This window comes from Hyaloscypha bicolor, assembly GCF_002865645.1.
Source record: "Hyaloscypha bicolor E unplaced genomic scaffold K444scaffold_50, whole genome shotgun sequence".
Taxonomy (NCBI): Eukaryota; Fungi; Ascomycota; class Leotiomycetes; order Helotiales; family Hyaloscyphaceae; genus Hyaloscypha; species Hyaloscypha bicolor.
This window is the reverse complement of record NW_020194552.1, coordinates 113,509-134,636: the sequence shown is the minus strand read 5'-3', so window position 1 is coordinate 134,636 and position 21,128 is coordinate 113,509. Positions and strand designations below refer to the sequence as shown.

Here is a 21,128-nt window from a genome sequence, read left to right as displayed (position 1 = left end):
ATTATTACGGTCAAACACTAGGATACTAGCGTGAACTGCAACACAAGAGCGAGTATCCTTGAATCAGAAAATAATAAAACAATTTCCCCTGTCGCTGGTTGCCGGCGGTCGGTCGACTCGCCTCAGCCTCAAAAACTTCATCCCTAATGAGCCTGACTCAAGGAGGAACTACGGAAGTTACACTCTTATTCCCATTTGATACTCGCGACAACTGTGGAGTGTTTTGTTATTCTTCCCAGCTTCAAATACTTTTATTCAAAAAGACCCGCTCCTAAAAGACTTGATTTTGGGGATATTATATATTACGGTTATGACAGCCAAAACATCCAACAACAGCAGCACTTGACAGCAAATGTGCTATATAAAGAGTATGTCAAATAATTTAATTAATTATAATTATTGGCCAGTAATTAAAGAAAACAAGTCAGAACCCGAGTAATTAAATTATAATTAATTAACTACTTAATTAAATTAATTAGTCACGTGGTATTCCACGTGACTGTCCAGATGGCGCAGGCGTTAAGGCGTAAAAATAAGGTTTCCTCTACCCTAATTTAGACCCCGCCTTACCATAATAGGCTTAATAGCTAGTATTGCTCCTTAACTCGCTTTACTTATCTTTATATATAAGTATTATAGTAAGGGTTTCAGTTCTACTAGTCACGTGGCTTGGTCATGTGACGTCCGAAGTAAACAGTCCGCAAATACATTACCTTGCTCTCCTTTTCTCTTCCTAGGAAATTAATTAAGTTTTATTCTTCTTATATTTAAAATCCATTGAAGTTAATCCCGAATGTACTGCATTCTGGCTGGGAACCAGAATTGCTTGAAACTGTGAGTGGCAAATATCGATGATTTGTTGTTCAAACCCTGGGAGGTGCAAGTACAAGTAGGTCGAGTCGTGTGGGTTCCTAAGCCATTGACTGGAGGGAAGACACAATTTGTGGGATTTGCGGCATACGAGACAACTTCCTAAGGGTATATATAGCACGGTGTTGATTCATCGTTTCACGGAACGTTAGGTCATGGTCCTATGGTACTGTATAGAGTTTATGTACTCGTGCACAATGCCTTTCTTTACTCATCTGGCCCAGTGAGAGGCTTATTCGACATCGCTATGATCCTCGCACTCAAATCTGGTGATTTCTCGAAAGTTTTATTGAATGGCCAAATTGGCCTCCGAATCCTATGATGACCAAGTCGTTCCAGATCCTGATCAACACCACCAGGAGTTAGGGCAAGCATCCAGTCCTTTGCCATATCATACAGTTCTGGCTCTAGGTACCCGATCTTCACAATCACGATATCTGCAGATCGGGGACGCAGGTTGAGATTGGTGAAGTCTTTCTCGTGATGGTATGGCTTCCGGAGTTCAGTGAGGATTGCAAAGACGCTGCCGACTTGGAGAACAACTTCGATCAGGGCATCTTTGTCGCCGTGCTTGATGGAGTGGACCCGCCCTGTCATAGTGAGGGGCCCGGAATGAATGTTGTCAACTTCAGCTCCAGCAGTGACGGTGATAATGGCGCCGATTCCCGCTTCTATTGCCGTGTGTACAGCTTTCGGTCCTGGGACACTGGCGTATATGACAGTTGGACCAGACGCGTCCTTGAATTCCGGTCGAGCAAGTAGTTTGGTGAGTCCCCAGGTCATGTCTCCTGATCCTCCAGCTGTTGGGTTATCGCCCGAGTCTGAGATAAAGTAAGGTCGAGATTTGGAAGAGAGTGCTGCATCAAGACACTCTTTAAAAGAGCCATGAGGAGCAACAAACACAAAGTCCTTGCGAGCATCCCAAAAGAGCTTTGCAAGCTTCTCCGCACTTTCGACCACCACCTTCTCATCCCATCCTGTGACAACAACAGCTCCTCGATTCCTCGGCTCATCAGCCCATGCATACCCAACCCATATCGCCGCATCAATAACACCCCCAATTGTTTCAACTTCCGGAACAGCAGCATAAATATGCTTCGCTGGCTCCACCCTCGTACTTGTCTGCTCACCGGGCAGCAAAATCGGAACAGGAATCCACGCCTTAATCGGTCTCCTCCTCTCTTTTTGCACCAACAACTCCACCAGATTCCGACAGGCCCTCTCCTTGGTCTCCATCGTATCCTCATGCGGCGCCATCCGATAGCACGTGATCAGATCACATCCATGAGCTAACTCCCTCGAAACATTCCCATGCAAATCCATACTCGCACTCACAATCACATCCTTCCCAACCGCTTCTCTCACACGTCTCAAAAGCTCGGCTTCGACATCATCGAGACCCTCAACGCACATCGCGCCATGGATGTCGAACCACAGGCCATCGAGCGCGGCCGACGTCGCCACTGTCTCTTGAAGTCTTGACACGATTTCGCCAGTCAACTCCTCGAAAGCCTCCCGGGTCACGATCCCGCCAGGGAGCGCATGTCCAATAAGAGCGCCTTTCCACTCGGCGAGAGAGGAGAGCGGAGTTCCGGGGTGGAGGAATGGGTATTTTTGGATGATATCTTGTCCGCGCTTGGGATGGAATGCTGGTGCCAGGGTTTTGGATGGCGAGAACGTTGATGTCTCACAGGCCAGCCCTGCAATTGCAATGACTGGGCGCCGTGTAGGTCCACCTCCCATCGCGATGGCGGGATTGATGCTGGAAATAGACTGGCTTAAGAGCACTTAGAGGGAGAAGGGGAAAGTGAAAGGGTGCTCACGTGACCATCCCATTCTTGGGACCCCCTGAGCACCTCCCCTTTCCAGATACTGAAGCTAATTGCTGACCCTCGTCGGGAAGTTTATCAAGCTATCACTGAAGTGATGGGTCGCACCAACATATCGCGTTGGGGAGGCGGGCATCCACTCCCACTATCCAGAGATGCGGTAAGAGCATGGGAAGCTTATCATGCGGATCTGCGGTGCCAGTGCAGCCAAACATAAATAAGCCTCGAGCTCCCCAGCGAGCGGCCGTCCGATTATTCAAGTGAAAGATAAAGAGATAGCAAGTGTGACGTTGCACCGGGGAGGGTATCAATACGATTATATATAAGCTTTCGGTTGTGTCTATCCGTTTTTGTTATATTGTTGGATTTGCGCCGAGCTTGGGGTGCAGAACACATGCGTCGGTACTTGGAATTTTGAGGATATACCTGATTTACGGTTGAGAGGGCTTGCAAGATGCTCACCAAGTCCCCAACAGCGACCTGGATGCCCGCCTGGATCCCAGAATCCACGCTCTTCCTCTCCTTCCTCCTCATGTTCTGCTCAATGGTTCAATCCGCCGTGCGTGCCGCCCGTTCCCCGCCTTAACCTTGCTCACACCCTTCAGACAGCAGGCTACGACGGCTCCATGATGAACGGACTCAACATCCTCCCCTCATATACCGACTACTTCGTCCTAAACCCCGCAACCACGGGTCTGAACACAGCCTCCATCTTCATCGGCGGATTCTTCGGGCCACTCGTATCAGGAATTGTTGCTGACCGTTTGGGCCGCAGGCCTGCGATATTCTGGGGATCTGTGATAACGTTGGTAGGTGTGCTGCTCCAGACCGCGGCGCAAGATATTGCCATGTTTGTTATTGCGAGAATTGTGCTGGGTTTTGGTGCTGCGTTGTCGGGCATTGCGGGAGGTGTTTACTTGAGCGAAACTTTCCCGAGTCAATGGCGTGCGTGGGGTGTTGGGATGCTGAATAACTTTTACTAGTGAGTGTTGAAAATCCCCTTCCTGGATCTGAGACTGATTGAGTGCAGTGTTGGGGCTTTGATTGCTGCCGGAATCACTCTCGGCACAGGAACCTGGCAGTCTACCTGGGCATGGCGAGCTCCCTCACTTTTCCAAGGGATTTTCTCAGTTCTCTGCATCGTCGTTTTGCCATTCATGTGAGTCCCCCTTCCACCCCCCCTCCAATACTCCTCAAGACTGACCTCTCAGCCCCGAATCCCCACGTTGGCTCGTCCACCAAGGCTGCTACGAAGAAGCGCGCCTCGTCGTCGCCCAAACAAACGCAAACGGCGACCTCTCCCACCCTGTCGTCCTCGCCGTCTATAAAGAGATCATCGACACTCTCCGCTGGGAAAAAGAAGAAGGACGCACCCTCTCCCCCAAAGAAATCTTCAAGACCCCTGTCTCGCGAAAACGGTTTCTCATCGGAATCTCCCCCGGGATATTCTCCTGCATCGCGGGCAACATCATCGCTTCTTACTACCTTGGCGCAGAGCTCACTACTGCTGGGATAAAAGACCCAATCCAACAACTCAAAGCGAACGTCGTACTCAACGTCTGGTGTCTCGGCTGCGCGTTAGGAGGAACGTACCTGACGGCTTTTTGGGGGCGAAAACCAACAGCGATTCTCTCCCAAGCCTTGCTCATTATTTGTCTATTTATTATAGGTGGGCTGTCGAAAATGTATGCTGATAACCCGGATCGGGCGAGCAAGGCGCTTGTTTATGGCGATGTGGCGGTCATGTTTCTGTTTCAGGGCTTCTATAGTATTGGGTGGACGCCGCTGCTTACGCTTTATCCGCCGGAGGTGCTCAATTTCTCTATCCGCGCCAACGGTGTTGCTGGGACGAGTTTTGCTTTGAATGCTTTTGCGCTTGTGTTTGTTTTCATTATGCCTATCGGCCTGGCGAACATCACTTGGAAGATGTACTTTGTGAACGGGAGCTGGGATATCATTATTCTTGGCATGATTGTAAGTTTTGGCCCTCACTGCGCTCGATTGTGGTCTATGGCTAACAGAAATAGGTTTACTGGTGGGTTGAGACGAAGGGGAAAACGCTCGAGGAGATCGATGCGCTGTTTGAGGGCGAAAAGCATAGTAGTGTGCCGGATGTGGAGATGGTACGGAAGGGGCGGGAGCAGATTGATGTTAAGGGTGTGGAGGAGGAGATTAACATTGGGGTTGAGGGGCAGAGGAAGATTGAGCAGGTTGGTTGATCGTCGTGCCAGATTGACGCACTGCTTTATTTGTAGTTGCGGGTCACTCAAGAATGATTTAGCAATCGACTTTGCTTTTCAAACCCACTTTTTGCTCATTGAATAGGTTTCGACATGCACTGCACGACGGTGATAGGAAACGCTAAGGGTCTCGGAAATTGGTATCGCCTTTGTTTAGTTTTATACTATTGTCGCATTTTTATTACCGACCTAAAGGCGACCTCTCAGCTAGATATATAGGTTCACTCCAGAGCCGACAGAAAATGAAAGGAATGCCCCCACATAAACTTGACAACAGCCAACCAAATGACAACAGAACATCAGATCAGTAACATTCAACATGTCTCTTCTCCCAGATTGCCCTACCAGGCTTGTGACACCGCAACCTCCCCCGGCTAGATTAGAATCCTTAACGTGGTCGTCTCGTTCGCAGGGTTGAGGCCCTCTCCGACTTGTATTTGCGATCCTCTTCAAGTACAGATCTCTGTGATGAAATTTGGGCACACGATGACCTTGAAGGTATATCATAGACTGAATGCTTAACTCTAAGATTCCTTTATACTCCACCTTCCACTTTTTCACAATCTCTACTCGCTGGAGGCAATCCCTACATCTTCGGACAGCCTCTATAATGTTAGGTAAAAGTGGTCATGTGAGGAAGGAGGGAAGGAGAAATTAAATTAGCATGGGTAATGAAGTAGGTGCCAATCGACGTTTCTATTTAATAACCTCGGATGCCAAATGTTGTGGGGTATGCCGGCCAATACGATCTCTATTTAAACGCCATGCGTTATGACTCTATATGGTCTACTTTTGATAGAGACTGGTGGTAAACATGAATTATTCTTCGCCGGGATTCTAGTCACGCAATCGAGGCCATTAAGACACTACCTCCAGTCCAAGATAAGATGCAAATTACTATTGAATGAGAAGCCCAATATAACAGCAAGGAAACTTTTGACAACAAGACTCAGCAAGACTAAAAGGTAGGATATTTCATGGTACAGCAGCTCAACAATAAAGGTCTGGTAAAAGCAGAACGAGGAGCTGATTTCTATCCTTGTTAAATGATCTGTTCCGGCCCAATCGCGAATTGGTCGATTCGCAAATGGACAAAAATCGGGGTTTTGGCAGTATAGGGGCTAGAGGCCTCGGTACAGATGATTCACCCCTTTCTTGATCCACTTTTCCTCGCTTCGCTTTAAAGAAAGGAGACATCCACTCAAGAGCAACCTCATTGTCTCTTAGACCGACCATGATCATCAACCATGTCTAGACACCTATGCCCTTGGACCCGATATTAATTCACTCGAAACCTTTATTCTAGGTACGTCATCGCATCCGAGGTATTCCGAAGCAATGAGTAGACTCCGCAACTGCAACTCACAACAAATCAATAATTGCAAAAAGAACAAGTGATTATGGGTTTGAAAAGGGCGAAAATGAACTGTAGTCATACCAAGAGCGTTCTAGGCAAGAGATACATTGCACATGTAATCCAAATGACAAAATGCCCAGTTCAATCCCCCAAGTTGACCCTCAGATACAACGCAGCAGCCCTGTTGGCTTTTGAAGGATTCAGTGAACTCCTGACAAAGAGTAAAGTAAGTGCCAGGACTACCGGATTGCATGAACTATCGTGCGTGAATGCAACGGCGACAATCAGATGCCATGCTGTATCCCGTGACTTCGCTTAAGGAGTTGTAGCGTCAATAGATCGATAGCTGGTTATTGAATCATTCCTGTATCCACCCACTCAAACAAACCTCCTGCACCGCGCTTTTTAATTTCGATGCACGCGGTGCATGCAGACGCTCTTGGGCCTCACTGTCTGAACGAATACCTGGTGAGTTCCCTCCTGTCGATCGCGCTTTGTCTACTTTTGGCGGGGATGTTGAGTGATGTCGCAGTGATGCCGTGTCGATGCAATCAGATCAAACTGATGCCATGTGATAGTCAAAATGCCTCACACGCCTCCTCAACAGCGCAACATACCTCCTACTCAGCAGCTAGCCTACGCTCGTCAGCGAGCTTCCTCGGCCTTGCCAACGTTTCCATACGTTCCTGGCTCCTACATCCCCCAGCCCTTCCCCCGGATCACGAACCGTACGCACCTCATGCGAATTTGATCAATTTCAACTCACTTTTCTCTAGATTTTGGCCAGGTCCCTGCTCTTCCCCTTCCACTCCCGCCACCAACACCCGCACAGCAACCGTTTATCGAACCGTACCGAATCCAACTACCCCTGAACCCTCAACTTCCTTACATCATTGATCCTTCATCCCTCCAAATGGCGGCCAACCACGATCCGAATCAAATGTATGACTCCATTCAAGCTCTTGTAGAGGAGCGGGATGAGTTGAAAAAAGCAAACAACAAACTGAGAGCCGAGAACGCTACCTTGAGGGCTGAGCGCAACACCCTGGAGCTCGAGAATAAGGGCCTTAGTGAGAGCTGGGAGAGCACAAAACTCGACTACCGGGTCGCAAGAGACAAGCTTGACAAGATGGAGCATATCTGTGGCCTTCAGAGCGCCAAGCAGGTCATCCTCTGGAAGTTCATTGAGAGATTGCAGAATGGCGAGACTGGCCCACCTATTGGGGAAGATGGCTTTTGGCGCTTGAGGACGGGCCCGATGGCGCCGGTTTCTGAGGCCTCCGAGCCGTCGTCTGATCAATCCTATGCGAGCACTGTGGGCAGTAAGGACAGCTCAGAGACCAAGCTGGATCCACATGCTGTAGGTTCGGTCTGCGGCGAAAGTAATTCTACTGACTTGTGATTAGCAAGCTTTCGTCCCCCAAAGTCCTGCCCAGCCATCGGGGCCAAACGGTCAGATATCGAGTACTCCCACAAAGCCAGTTGCAAGCGCTGAGCCCGAAAAAGTCGACGAAGAAGCCACACCCACCAACGAAGCCGACGTATTCATTGAACTACAAGTCAAACCCGCCGACAAAGCTGTCAAGGAGGTCATCGTCAAGTTGCCAGCACATTACTTCGGTGTCTGCCCCAACTCCCTTTCCACCCCAGGACCTTGCCCTCTTATCCACTGTCGCCTGCAGCCTGTCTGTGAGGACTTCAATGACGAGAATGGCCCTGGATGCTCAAACCTGAGATGCATCCAAGCCCACATCTATCGTTCTTGCACCGAGATGCTTGATGGCGTCGGATGCTCGTACATGCAAATCACGGACAAGAGTGCAAAGAAGAAAGCACACTTCGTCAGGCGAGTTCATCCAGTCGGTCTCAATCCCGTTACAAAAAAGGACTGGCAGATGCGTATCGCGATTGCAGGATTGAGAGAAGCCCATAGGGATCAGAGATATTGAATGGTCGTGACGTTGAGGTCTGGTTGGTATTTGGATTGAAGGCAATCAGGGTTGAAAGTGCATTGTGTTTGGAGTTATAGGAACCAAGGTGTTTGAGCAGATAACCCTGGATGGATCAGAAAGCTGCGATGAATAACTGCCTTAGAATAGATGAGAGACCTGGGAAATGGACAAGACTTGAGTACTTGCACCTAGAATTCTTCGCGCATAGCTGGAGTTGGGCGGCAAACGATTACTTTCCTTTGAACAAAAGAGAGATCTGGGAAAAGAACAAGTCCTAGGACTTGAAACCAGATGTCTTGATGCATAGCTGGAGTTAAACAACGAATGAATGAATTTCTTTGAACAAGGTCCTTTCCAGTGTGACATTTCCCAAACCTGGAAAGAACAATCCAGCAGGGCATGCTCCTTCGAATTCTCGAGCATGAGTCTCTCTCAAGTGATCCAGATACGTTCAGGTCAGGCCTTGCCGGAAGCTGTGAAGAGGGGTTTCCCATGTCTCTGGGACCGTGCTGTGAATATCCGAAGTAGATAAAACATAATAGGCAAGCAACTGCCTCAACTAGCATTTTCCTTCAAGAATACATACCCACACTCCCGGGGAGTTCTTGGGCTTCCACGTGCTTGCATTGCTTTCATCGCTCGTGCTGTTGAAGAGAGGGCTTCTAGGAAGAGTCTTATGCAGATAATTTGCGGAAATTGATTTGATTTGAACCAAGTACATTGAGACATTCGATTGGCATGTTTGAAGTGATGTACGAATTTGGAGGGAGACGTTCCGAAGGAGTGAGGTCTCATTGCTTAGTAAGCCAGACCATTCCGTTTCGCGATTTGCTGCCGAGTGACGCAGGACAATACCCGACAACAAGCTATTGTCTCTATACCGACAAACTCCAAACCCCTCGACAATTTTCCCCCTCTTCCTCCGATCTTCTGTCTCCATCCATGACAACTGTTGAGCGATACCGTCCCCCGCAGCTTGATCTTCATTCAGATGCGCCCTCAAGTCCACGAAGACCTCATTCCTCCTCCAACTCCATAGCCAGAAGCATTCCGCCAGCCGTACCTTCACCACCACGCCTCTACACAACCACTTCTCCACCGCGCAAACCCCATATCATAACAGAGCCTTCACCTACCTTCAAGATGGCCGCTGAAGAGTCAAGTCAGTGGCTTTTTACCGAAGAAGAAGTCCTCAGCGCGCCCTCGATCATGGACGGTCTTTCTCCACAGGAAGAACGCTGCCGCAGGGCGAAGGGCGTCAACTTCATCATACAAGCCGGCATTCTGCTCAAACTGCCACAGTTGACGCTGGCTACCGCTGCTGTCTTCTTCCAACGCTTCTACATGCGCAAAAGCATGGTCCCGGAGAAAATGGGTGTACACCATTACGTACGTTCCCCATCCTCCAACCCCTCCTCCCTGCCCCCACCCACGCGCTGGATACTGCCCCGCTCAAAATTCCACGCAAATCTCAAAGCCGCGGACGACTTACTGACTTATATCTCTTTGGAACAGAACATTGCCGCCACTGCCCTCTTTCTCGCAACTAAGACTGAAGAAAACTGCCGGAAGACAAAGGAAATCGTCATCGCAGTCGCTAAGGTCGCCCAGAAGAACGCCTCCCTCATAATTGACGATCAGTCGAAGGAATACTGGCGCTGGCGTGATAGCATCCTCCTCTACGAAGAAATTATGCTTGAACTCCTCACATTCGACGTTGTCCTACAATCACCATACACCATTCTCTACGACCAACTACAAAAGCTACAAATCGAAGACAACAAACCTCTGCGAAACGTTGCTTGGGCATTCCTCAACGACAGTTGCTTAACGACACTCTCTCTGCGTCTGCCGGCGAAAGATATTGCGATTGGGGCTATCTACTTTGCGGCGAAGTTCTTGGGTGATACCATACCAGATGATGAGAATGGACATCCATGGTGGGAGTTGTTGGGTGGAGAGCCAGGCAAGATTGTTCGAGCGGTCGCAGTCTTGTCAGAGTTCTGGAGTGATAATCCATTGAAGCGTACGGAGAATCCATATGGGGAATCGGCGTCCTCTGGAGACGACTTGGACCGGACTAGAAGAAGAGGATCAGACGGTAGTAGCATGGCAGCAAGCAGCCCAGATGCGCCTTCAACGAATGGAGCAGAGCCCAGAACCGAACCACCGTCGAGCCCTATTAAGCGAAAAAATGAAGACGAAAATGGTGGCCCAGTCGAGGAGCCGGTCCCCAAGAGGCTAAAGTCAGAGGAAGCTTCTCAATAGACTTGTACAATAGCTGTTTCCAATTTGAGATACCAACTTTCGCGCCGTCTGCTCCACCTCCAGCCTGAAAACCCCTACACAGCCATTGACAAGTGTCAGGTTTAGAGAAGTTTAGCAGATGTTCTCTCATTGGCGGAGTTTTTGAGTTATGCTATCCTTTCCCCAAGTCCGTCATTATCTTCCAAGCTCTGGATCCGCACTCCCGACAATGCAATTTCCTCACTTGCCAACTTGAATTTTGCTAGTATCTGCAATTTATGACTGGTTCAATTGTTGAAGCTTACCTACGTACCATACATAATTTCGATTACTTTGAATGTGTCGATGATGTTGGTTGTCTAATGAGGAAGATCTACTCGCGAATCAGCGCTGGTTGCTATAATCAATACGGAGATCCTTGCCTACTGGAGCCATTAACGTAAAAGCCCTACGAGAGTGGGGCGAAGCACGCAGGAGCAAAAGGATGCTGCGCCACAACGGAGCAGGCTGACCACCCTGACCTAATTCCAACATGGCTTCCCCTCCATCTTATCAAGATTCATTTCCTTCAATCCATTCCAAGCCGATGCTTCTTTTCGAAAGTTTCCAGCCCATTCGATATCTATCTCTATTTCGCTGCAATGGTTTATAGTCTTAGAGTTTTCGTTGAGCAACGTTCTGATGGAGAGAAGCTCCAGCCTCGGCTCTTCATTCCCGGCGACAGAGTAGTAGGCAAAGTCGTCCTCACCCTCACAGAAGACGAGACCGTCGAAAATATTATCATCGATCTTAAAGGCAAATGCAAAACCAAAATTGTCCGAGGCAGTGGCCAAAATAGGCACACGCATAGATACGAACTAGAATTCTACACCGACCGGCGGCTCTTGTTCAAAGGACCTTTCAAGATGCGCGCCGACACTTACGAATACCCCTTCGCGTTCCAGCTCCCTGAGAGTTTTACCTACACGGCCGGCGATTTCAGCGACCAGAATTGGTCTCCAGAGTACTCCACGATGGGGACTAAGCCGTTACCACCCACGTGTTTAGGCCCGTATGGCCGCCATGAGTGTGAGATCTACTACCGCCTTACGGCCCGAGTCCCCAAGACCTTTTCCGACTGGGAAGATAAATACCACCTGAACTTCAGCCCTCCCCGAACAGTGCCTGATCCAAATCCTCTCCTGAAGGCAAATGAGAACAATGCCTCGACATATCACCGCCACTACCGCCTCACGGACGACGGGACCTGCAGAACTCTGACGACTCGAGAATCATTGAAAGAAACATTCAAACACAATGCCGCAACCAACACCGTCAACTTCACCCTCAACGCCGTTGCGCCCATAGCAATCGTGATAGGGCGGCCCTACACAATAGACCTCACGCTCGCCTCTCCCGACGAAGCAACAGGCAACATCATGCCCGATTTTAAGCTCAAGGCTTGGGCCCTCATCCTAAAATCTAGAACCGACATCCGCGTCCCCGGTCTATTCAGTGATCACCAACAGTTACTTGAAGACCACATCGAAATCAACCACGGGACGCTCAACATCCCTATCCTGCTCAACAAATCGCTCCGCATTACCGGGATGTTCCCTAAAGATAGGATCTATGCGCCGCCAACATTTGATGCTTGGGCTGTGAGGAGGAATTATGGGCTTGAGTTGAAGATCGATGTCGAGTGTCTTGGGGAGACGAGTAGCTTTAAGGTTAAGTGGCCGCATGTGTTTTTGTATCCGGTGAAGATGGAGGGGGGTGTTGAGGAGGCTATTAAGGCTATTGAGAGTGGGACGGCGCAGTTGGGGATCGAGCAGCAGGGGGGACTGCCGGCGTATGAAGGGGGAAGTGGGAGTGTGGTGCCGCAAGTGGAGGAGCAGTTGCCGAGTTATGGGCATGCGATGAAGGGGCAGGCTGCTTAGCAGCTTCCAAATCAAGGGACCCTACCTACACATCTGCCATTGCAATGTGCTCCAATCCATTCAGGGGCCTTCGCGGCGAAATAACATTGCCACTCCGGTCAAAACCCACCTCCACCTACCTAAGAACAGCCGCTCTTGGCCACCCTCAGTATTTAGTACATCTTTCTACCTAGTACGTCACGCACGTCACCTTGCTCCTATCCAAGTGTCTTCAACCTTTCCCTTGATCACCAAACGGACGTCTCCAGCCTTTTCGTAAGGAATTCTCTTCTCGCCGTTTTTGGTGCTCGAATTGGAATAGATGCCGGATGTAGGGCCTTCGAGGCTTCAACAAAGGAATTCATCGAGGTCCAAGACAATTGGGCAATGAGTCCGCTACAATGCTAGCTGCGCAGAGACCTGCAAACCCGGGATTGCAAGCCGAGTCGAACTTGATAAGGCAGTATGGGAGCGCGAGGATTTTACTCTGCTGCATATGGGGTGGATTTACGGGGCGTGGCTTGAAGGAGAGATTAGTTGGGCGCGAGGTTGAGGAGTTCTTTGTTGTGAATACGGTGGGGATCCCTATCACAGTGGAGGAGGATGTTGTAAAATATTAAATGAATGAGAGGAATCACCTTTCAAGCCAGCGGGAAAATCATTAAAAGTTCTCTTCATAATCAGAAGTACAACCCCATTCAAAGTTCCTTCCACTCCCCAAATACAATCTCTCTTCCTCGCTATCCGTTCGTTCGTTCCTCAATTCGTCTCGTTTCGTATGCAGTAAAAGCCGTAGTCAAACAGAACCATCCATGAGCTATATTAATGCAGCCGCCTTTCCTCAACATGACAAATCAAAGAAAAGAGAAGGAAAGAGACAATCAACTCATCTCATCCGACGCGAAGGAGAATCTGCCATTGCTTCTTCTCATCCTCGCCTTTCTCCTTGTATCGAACAACATCCTTCTTCTCCTCGCCTTCAGCCCCACACTCCATGCTTTGCAAGCCAACGAGCTGTCGCACAACCACCTCTTTACGAAGACCTGGTGCGACCTTGACCTGGACGATTGCGTCCTTGCTCATCTGAGCGAAATGGGCGACGATATCACAATTGTAGTTTTGACCAGGGGAGTCGGGATCGGGAGTGGGAATGGAGAAGCCTTGGATGATCAGAGGGTGCTCGTAGCCGAGAGTGCCAAGGTCGGTTGGGTGGGTGTCCGGAAGGCCGATGCCGTAGCGGATGGTGGTGGGGACGCTGGTGATGTTGCCAGTGGCGTTCATTGAGAGGAGGAATGCTGGCGGGTGTTAGCTTCGTGTGCTGTGTTTGGATAAGGGGAAGAGGGGGAAGAGGAGGGGAGAGTGTGGGTTGGAAGGAGGTTGGGCCAGGGAACATACTCTCAATGATCGCCTGTTGGATCGGGGCGAAGTCCCCCATATTGCTGCGAACATAGCCTCCCTTGTGGATTTCATCCCAGCGCCACTGGAGAGTCCGACCAGGTTGAGCCTCATTGAGCGATTGACCGGCATCGGAGGCAGGAGCATCGTAGATCGGTTGTTGAGGTTGGCTTCTGGGAGCAAGATGATCGGTACCGTTACACTCAGCTTGCTCTTCAAAGACTTTACCCAAGCGATTGAGCAAGGTGTTGGAGGCGCTGCTGATTTCCTGCATGAAGAGTTCCATGTCGGTCATCTCGGTAGCAATGGCACCAGCAATTTGTGTGACAGCCTCGATCTCCATGCGGATGTCTTGAGAGACAGCGATGTTGTGCAACTTCTGGATCTCATCCTCGAGCACCTCTGCACCCTCCCGCCATTCCTCAGGTGTGCGGGAAGCACCGACAAAGAGGTACTTTTCCACGAATCGGAGGTAATCAATGGCTACTTCGGCATCTGCAGTGATGGTTTCAAGGGTGGAAGTGAAGTTGTCGAGGTTCTTGCTCATAATGACATTGTGCTGATCCATGCGGACGGAGAGCCGGTCTTGAAGACTAGTGAGCTGCTCGGCCGTGGAGATGATGGTAGCATTGAATTTGAGGGCAGGGTCGAGGTGAACACGGGGTTGGCCAAGAGGTGTTGGGGTAGGGTGCCCGAGAAGGACCAAGGCACAGGTAACGACAGAGTAGCTAACGAGAACCACCATAACGACCAGGAGGAAGTTTTGACAAAGCTTCTCTAGGAAGCCTGCGAAGACAACTCGGCGTTTAGGAGGAAAGCTTGCTCTTTGTGCGTCAAACCTAGCGTCCCTACAACGATTTAGAAAGACCGATCTGCACTCGGCTTGCATGACTTACATCTTGGCGCTGCCAATAGTAGGGAACTCGAAGCCGTCCCTACATCGCGTCAGTACGATAAATCTGAGAGTAAGTGCTATAACTGACATCTTCTCGTCGGTAGACATCTTCGCGGTTGAATCTGCCTTAGCAAATTCCTTCAATCTACCTCCGACGCGTCCGGGACACTTTATTATTGCTGAACAGCCCAGTATCTCCTGCAAAGATATCGTACAGGTGGGAGTTGTGAAGAGGTGCACACTCGCAAGACCGCCTTTATTGCAAAGCGAGCAAGACGATGCTGGTGGTGTGCGATGGTGGTCGATGGAAGGAGGAAAGGAGGTTGAGGCGAAGCAGGCGAGAATATATTTCGCGATATCGGGATGAGATGGAATCAAAAAGACGCTAAGTCACGGGGAAAGAGGGGAGTATCGATAAAGCGTCCACTTGTGATGCCGAATTCCGGGGGGTGAATGTGGACAGGCCGGCATAAAGCAAGCCTATGAGTCCATTTGATCCACAAGCCAGGCGATGAGTTTCTAAATAAAGGAAGCAAGGAAGGCTTTAGATAGCCATTTGGCAAAGACTCACCATCTTTGACACCACTCCTTTACCCCATTGTAAGTTTAACTTTTCGTGGCCCCTCCCACCTCAGATGTCCAGTTTCTAATACATAGAAAGGCTCAAATTGGAACCATGCACACAACAGAGAGGAGAATATACTGCAAGTCGAAGGCGGATCTTAAGCGTAGCTCGGACGGAATGCACGAGAAAGGGATAGTATGCTGATGAGGTTGCTCAAGAAAGAGGAAGATGCTAACCCCAAATTCGACTCGAGATGATACCGAATCCATACCTCAAACTGAGTCTCCTCGGATATATAACACGACCGCACCGTCTTTCAAACTTTCTATCAAGACAACGCTTTTGCCCAGATAGGTGTGGCTTTGTTGGCTTTGTTGGCTGGAGTAAGATGGAGTTGTGTTATATCAAGAAGAGATTTTGTTTTGTTGTCATGAAGGTGTCTGGTGCCATTGGGAATGGGCGGTGAGGGAGTATTTTGAGGAGAATACAAAGAGGTCATACTGCGTAGCAGAGAGTTTGAATAATGGTGGCGAATTTCCTAGGGAGCTGTATAGGCAAGGCCAGCCTCTCACCATGGTTCTTTGTTCAGCAGCAGAAGGTCATTTAAGAAGCAGGCAAAGCCCTGAGGGCTCTGTTGCGCTTGCAAGTGCCACAAGCAGGTCCTGAGCATCGCAGACATGCCGAATATTAATTGATATAAGGCAGGAAGCGACCCAAATTTTCAATCAAGGTTCAAGGGAGATAATCACTGGCATCTCCGGCAACAAAGTTGGAGTCGCCTGGAACGTTGTAGTTCGCGATGGACCTTGTGCAGACATGGAGAAAGAGCAGTGCGAGAGAGAGCTGGTTGTCGAGTGACGACTTTTCCCAAGCGATAGCATAGCCGGGGGAGGTATTTGCGGACGGTAAGAGACATTGTCTAGGAATTCCTGGGTCGACTTCTCACAACAGGCTCTTCAGGACATTCGCCACTAGCTATGGGTGACTTGCAAATGCAGTCTCGCTTACCTCCCTTCTCCCCCCCTCGAGAGTTACATGAGAGGGCTCTGCCGACGCCGATTGTCTACTCAACAGAAGTCGGTCAACATACATCGTATTGTTTGCTGGATATTCGTGGATGGTCGTTTCGACCAGCACTTCATTCCTATCTTATAGCAGCGAGCCGCGATAAGTAGGGCGGGCATGGGTAGGGAAAATAGACCTTCAAGAGGAGCAGACAAGTGGTGCTAAGGAAGTGCGTCAAGTGTGCAAGGCAGAGAGCAAAAATCAGGAATGAGAGGAGGCACTTGCCAACAATCAAGGCTGTAGCAAGGTCTACACAATTCTAATTCATCATGCTTCATTTCAGTATGTAGTATTCATTCATCTCTCAGGGTATCATATCCCATCCATCGCCCCATCAGACAATTTACATCTCCTAGAAAAGCTTCTCAAGCGGTACCTCTCTCCATCTTCCCCTCTCCGTATGCCACCACCTATCCTTCCCCTTCTTCTCATCCTTCCCACCCCCTTTCCCCTTCTCCTGCACCCCCGCCATCAGATTCCAACTCCCCGTACACCCATCCTTACCATTAACCTCTTCGCCTCCATCCAGCAACCCTTCAATTCCAAAAATCGCCTCATCCATCCCATCAACGTCCGGCTTCAGACTATAATGAATCTTACTCTGAATCTGCCCGATGAAGCCACCGACCGCGAACCGCTCAACGAAGAGTCCGAATTCATCCCAGATGATGATATGGAATTGCGGCTGTGTGGCAGCAAAGTCGGCGCGCTGTTGGGCCATGCGTCGGGCGGTGGAGAGGGACATGCCTTTGTCGCGGTAGTTTGCATCGTCGGAGGTTCGGGATGAGTGGTCGAGGTTGAGGGAGAAGGTGGAGCGGGTAGGAGATTTGACGTAGTTTGAGCTGATGGAGCCGTTAGGTCCATGGCCGAGAGAAAAGGTGGAACGAGTGGGAGACGGCATGCTTGGTATGCTTTGGGAGTGTGGTAATGAAGGGCGGGAACCTGGCATGCCCATGTTTCTGTAACGATCTCCTGGGAGTTCGATTTTCTCCCTTGGTCGGCAAAGTCGCTGCAAGGCGCCTTCGTGGTCGGTTGGTGCTCGGATGGTCTTCAGAGATGGGAAGCCGCCGAACAGGATGGATTTCGCCATCATGTCAGTGGCTTGGTTGTCATCTGGGTTCAAGAACTCCCAGTGGAGATACTCGAGCTTGCGATTCGCCAAATATGGATGAAGGAATATTTCGTCTGCTTCTGGAAGTATTGGCGAGTATGGTTGAAAAATTGTGAAATAAGTGAGCGACTTGAGATGGGAGAAGAGCCGTGACAGTGCTTGCAGTGAGTTCAGAGGGATTGAAATGAGGGTTAGCGATGTCAGTGCATCAGTCCGCCTCGGGGCGGCGTAGCTCGAAAGTCCATCGTCCGTTATTCCAGGAAGATTTTCTAGCCGAAGAAATTTGAGAGGCGGTAGTGACAGGAGAGTTGTATCGTTAAAAGACGATGCTGGAAAGTTGGATATATGCAGATTCTCCAAAGCAGGCAGTGACCAAAAGATGTCCGTAAAGAGCGGAGAATCTACAGTTCCCCCAGGGTTGCAATGAACAACAAGTGTTTGGAGATGCATCCAATTTCGATGATATGTGATAAGATCAATACACTGTTCGGGCATAAGTGGCCCTGGGGCAAGGGTCGGAATTACGTCTTGGCTTTTGTCCGAAGGCTTGAACCGATGTTGCCGCTGGAATGGGCTGGCATTGATAACCCAGACCCTTTCGACCAATTTCTTCCTTGTCGACAAGGAATTGACAAATCGAGAAAATTCGTGATTATAGGTTGGGTAGAATCCTGGGAGGCGTTCCAAATTTGGACAAGCCATGATGATCGATGCCACAAGGTCAAGATATTCGTCCTGCTCTTTCTTGCTCTTTGCTACATCTGGCATCGCGGGGACTTTCAATGACTTGGTGTAACTCGCGAAGTCTGGGCGCGCCCGCAAAGTCCGCCTCAGCAGTATTAGTCTCGTCCCATACTTAATCTTGAATTTCTTCTTGATATGAAAGGTCGAATCACAACCAGTGAGTTGTATATCCTCATACAATGCAATTCTTGATGCTCGCCACCATTTCTGGCAACAAAGCCCCAGATTCGTCAGATCTCTCATCCAACAAGTCGAGCAACTAAGACTCCCAGTATCCAGGTGCAACTTCTTCAGTTCAGCCAAGACAACGAGCAGAATCTCCTCCGGTAATTTTTTGAAGCCGTCACCTAGCATACGCGGAGCATACACTTTTCTCTTCGGCGATGGCGGACCGGAAGGACCCTTTCCCAACCTTGGCGGTATCACCAGCGTGGTCTGCTGCATCTGTTGTCTCCCCTCTCCGCCAGCTCCATATCGTGTAAACGTAGGCACAACTGGTTCTGTGACCATCCGTCGAATTCCAGGAGTTGGGGTCGGAGGGATTGGGGATCGCGAAGCAAGGAAGTCGCGCTTGCCATTGCTGCCCGAATACGACGAGTCGTCGCTTGTGCGGCTGGATTCGTAGTCTATCGAGGAGCTGATGCTCAAGGGGCTCTTCTGCCTTGATTCGAAGCTCGATCGGGTGGAGATGCTGCTCGTGGGTGAGGAGGGCCTTCGGTGACTGTGCAGTCGAGGGGGTTCCATCTCCTTTGTGAAACCCATCTCGTCGGGCCTTCCGTATGGACGGGAGGCAAGGCACGAAGAGAAGACTGAAAGAAGGGGTTCCGAGACGGTGGATTTATGTTTCCGAGCTGCAGGGAGAAGGGAGGCGCGTGCACTGCGGGTTTTGATGTCCTGCTCGCTGAATCTCCGAAGGCCTGCCTGCACCGGTCCACCACCTCGTAACTCGTGCTCCTCCTCAGAGATGATGGGCCAGAACTCTCTTGAAGATGGCAGGTAAGATGGAGTCAGAGTCGCAGTGGAGGAAGAAGAGAGAAGCCTGTGGAGTCCGCGCCATTGCGTCAGTGCCGGAACATGTTCGTCTTATTCTCTCGAGGCAGTACAGTAAGAGTGGCCTCCGTGCTGACCGCTTTGGGAATCCCATGCCAACAGCTGAACGCCGAGTTGGGACCCCCTACGCGCGCTCAAAGGGGCCGCTCTGCTACGCCTGAGCGCGTGTGCTGTGGAAATTGAGATGAAGGCAGAGCGGCTAGGGAGGAAACAGAAAGTGAGGAAAGGAGCCCACAAGCGGCACGTAGCACGAGGCTGATCGGCGCTAGGACCCTTTGCGGCAACAGTTGAAAGCCGCACTGCAGGGGAGCTGGAACGCCGCCAATAAGACAGACGAGGCTCGCTGATTAATCGGACGGGACAAGAAAGGGGAGACGGAGAGACGGAGAGTACAGTATTGAAAGACGGGGGTGGGGGCAAGGATCGAGAGGGGATGAGAGGGGATGCTGAAGAGAGGGGATGCTGGAGGGAAAAGGCGGTAAGTGAAGCCTGGAGAAAGATACAACTTCAACGAACAGCAGAAATGAACAGTACAGTACTGTAGTTTCTCGTACCTGAGCTGGTCGGGAGCGACATCCCTACAGTCGGCCACACTAACGCGGGTGCGGACCTCCAAGGCGTCTCCTGGCGATAAGAAGGCTCTGCGAGTGGGAGGACGATACATGATGGATGGCTCCTCCCGGCAGCAAAGAAAGAAGAACGAACGAGCGTGTGGGAGTGCTTTTCCAACATCCTATCCGCGGGGGCGTCTTTTCTATATATTTGTGCTGCACAGACTACTGATTCTTGACCACATGGCATGCATGGCTCCTCTACTTTCTCAGGTCCTCGGCCATCAGTCACGACAAGACATCCGCGTGCAGGAGGATCGAAACGTGCTGCGGGCTGCGAGCTACGGCTGTCCCCAACACGCCAGCAAGTAGCATCCCAGATTCTCCCTTCACCACTGGAGCTCTGCTCCTCCCCCACCCACATCAGGAAGCAAGTGCGCAAGTCACAAGCGCAATTGGATGTTTCTCCATCAATGATGGGGCGTCGCCCCTCCATCCGTCCCGCACTCTCCAGCTCCCAAGCCTAGTTCAAGCCACGGCGAAGGATGTCCGCTTCGACGATTGGCCAAAAACCAAGAGATTCCAATTTCTCACACCAAGATTGCGCAGGCCGCATATTTATGATTTCACGGCATGGTTGCGTCCAATGTACGAACGCTATGTGCGGCTAGCGTCCAGGAACCAAGGGGCAGCTCGGACGATTCTTTGGTAGATCGGTGAAGCTTCCACCCTGACAGCTCAGGGGTGCTCTTTGGCAGCTCGATCAAGCTCAGAGTTCCCCTCGTTCTAGTTTCAGGTGATGTGCTTACGAGAAACATTCCTCACTCGCACGCAAGACTGTCTTTGAATCTTGGAACCTAAGCCATCGGTGAGGGTCCTTTACCGCACATCTAGAACACACACACCGTACGTACGTGTAACGGAATAAAGGGTTCTCGCTCTCTCACCGTGCAACTTGGCGGCTCACAGCTCTTGGAATAGCCACTGCCCAGGACCCCACACCACGTGATATCGGGGCAAGGCTAGGGGTTCAATCTCACACCCCCTTCCCTTCGTTTGCCCCTGGGCCCTAGCGTGCATTTCGATATTCATGCGATCACCCGCCCTGACGGGAGTCTCCAGGAAACCTATTTTGAGATACAGAAGCGCGAAGATTGATCAAGTGATCAGACGAGCATCAGTTCTATCCTTATCTTTCAGGTTTCATGTTCTCAAAACAAACTTTTCTTGCGCTAACCGCGGGTGAGAGGAGCGGCCGTGCCGTAGTACTTTCAGCCCGTTATCTGGAGGAAATATTGATTTTGAGTTTATGACATCGAGCTAGTGTTCTTTGTGCTGCCTTGGAAGTTGCAATAATCG

General features: G+C 50.3%; 7 protein-coding genes across 7 annotated transcripts; 4 read left to right on the top strand and 3 right to left on the bottom strand.

Moving 5' to 3' along the window:
* Positions 1-1,008: 1,008 nt before the first annotated feature.
* Positions 1,009-2,858, bottom strand: K444DRAFT_609676 (Microcystin LR degradation protein MlrC). The gene has a single exon (XM_024879616.1). It carries the CDS (start codon positions 2,611-2,613, stop codon positions 1,078-1,080), a length of 1,536 nt encoding a protein of 511 aa, XP_024740369.1. The 5' UTR covers positions 2,614-2,858; the 3' UTR covers positions 1,009-1,077.
* Positions 2,859-2,883: 25 nt separating this feature from the next.
* K444DRAFT_320913 (putative hexose carrier protein) lies at positions 2,884-5,196 on the top strand. Its single transcript, XM_024871876.1, has 5 exons — positions 2,884-3,258; positions 3,305-3,681; positions 3,730-3,858; positions 3,911-4,673; positions 4,727-5,196. Exons 1-5 carry the CDS (start codon positions 3,154-3,156, stop codon positions 4,916-4,918), a joined length of 1,566 nt encoding a protein of 521 aa, XP_024740368.1. The 5' UTR covers positions 2,884-3,153; the 3' UTR covers positions 4,919-5,196.
* Positions 5,197-6,873: 1,677 nt separating this feature from the next.
* On the top strand, positions 6,874-7,850 carry K444DRAFT_609671 (uncharacterized protein). The gene has a single exon (XM_024879615.1). The coding sequence runs from the start codon at positions 7,210-7,212 to the stop codon at positions 7,696-7,698; it is 489 nt and encodes a 162-aa protein (XP_024740367.1). The 5' UTR covers positions 6,874-7,209; the 3' UTR covers positions 7,699-7,850.
* Positions 7,851-9,391: 1,541 nt separating this feature from the next.
* Positions 9,392-10,378, top strand: K444DRAFT_483659 (cyclin-like protein; the record flags this gene model as incomplete). Its single annotated transcript, XM_024873055.1, has 2 exons — positions 9,392-9,637; positions 9,764-10,378. Coding segments are annotated over 2 exons (861 nt in total), but the record flags the coding sequence as incomplete, so codon positions are not given.
* Positions 10,379-11,136: 758 nt separating this feature from the next.
* Positions 11,137-12,414, top strand: K444DRAFT_522750 (uncharacterized protein; the record flags this gene model as incomplete). Its single annotated transcript, XM_024874227.1, has 1 exon — positions 11,137-12,414. One exon carries the CDS (start codon positions 11,137-11,139, stop codon positions 12,412-12,414), a length of 1,278 nt encoding a protein of 425 aa, XP_024740365.1.
* Positions 12,415-13,284: 870 nt separating this feature from the next.
* K444DRAFT_660946 (uncharacterized protein) lies at positions 13,285-14,791 on the bottom strand (the record flags this gene model as incomplete). Its single annotated transcript, XM_024886519.1, has 4 exons — positions 13,285-13,688; positions 13,789-14,636; positions 14,685-14,723; positions 14,772-14,791. The coding sequence occupies 4 exons, from the start codon at positions 14,789-14,791 to the stop codon at positions 13,285-13,287; spliced, it is 1,311 nt and encodes a 436-aa protein (XP_024740364.1).
* Positions 14,792-16,565: 1,774 nt separating this feature from the next.
* Positions 16,566-19,935, bottom strand: K444DRAFT_556118 (uncharacterized protein). Its single transcript, XM_024876734.1, has 2 exons — positions 19,773-19,935; positions 16,566-19,207 (listed from the first exon to the last, which is right to left on the bottom strand). The coding sequence occupies exons 1-2, from the start codon at positions 19,880-19,882 to the stop codon at positions 16,666-16,668; spliced, it is 2,652 nt and encodes an 883-aa protein (XP_024740363.1). The 5' UTR covers positions 19,883-19,935; the 3' UTR covers positions 16,566-16,665.
* Between the last annotated feature and the right edge of the window lie 1,193 nt (positions 19,936-21,128).

Bases quoted from the DNA above. Each gene is read 5' to 3' on its own strand.
- K444DRAFT_609671 (XM_024879615.1), top strand. From the start codon at position 7,210: ATGGCGGCCAACCACGATCCGAATCAAATGTATGACTCCATTCAAGCT.
- K444DRAFT_556118 (XM_024876734.1), bottom strand. From the start codon at position 19,882: ATGTATCGTCCTCCCACTCGCAGAGCCTTCTTATCGCCAGGAGACGCC. The intron at 19,208-19,772 runs GTACGAGAAACT...CGGACTCCACAG, and splicing joins GTCGCTCCCGACCAGCTCAG to GCTTCTCTCTTCTTCCTCCA.
- K444DRAFT_320913 (XM_024871876.1), top strand. From the start codon at position 3,154: ATGCTCACCAAGTCCCCAACAGCGACCTGGATGCCCGCCTGGATCCCA. The intron at 3,859-3,910 runs GTGAGTCCCCCT...CTGACCTCTCAG, and splicing joins ATCGTCGTTTTGCCATTCAT to CCCCGAATCCCCACGTTGGC. The intron at 4,674-4,726 runs GTAAGTTTTGGC...TAACAGAAATAG, and splicing joins TCATTATTCTTGGCATGATT to GTTTACTGGTGGGTTGAGAC.
- K444DRAFT_609676 (XM_024879616.1), bottom strand. From the start codon at position 2,613: ATGGGAGGTGGACCTACACGGCGCCCAGTCATTGCAATTGCAGGGCTG.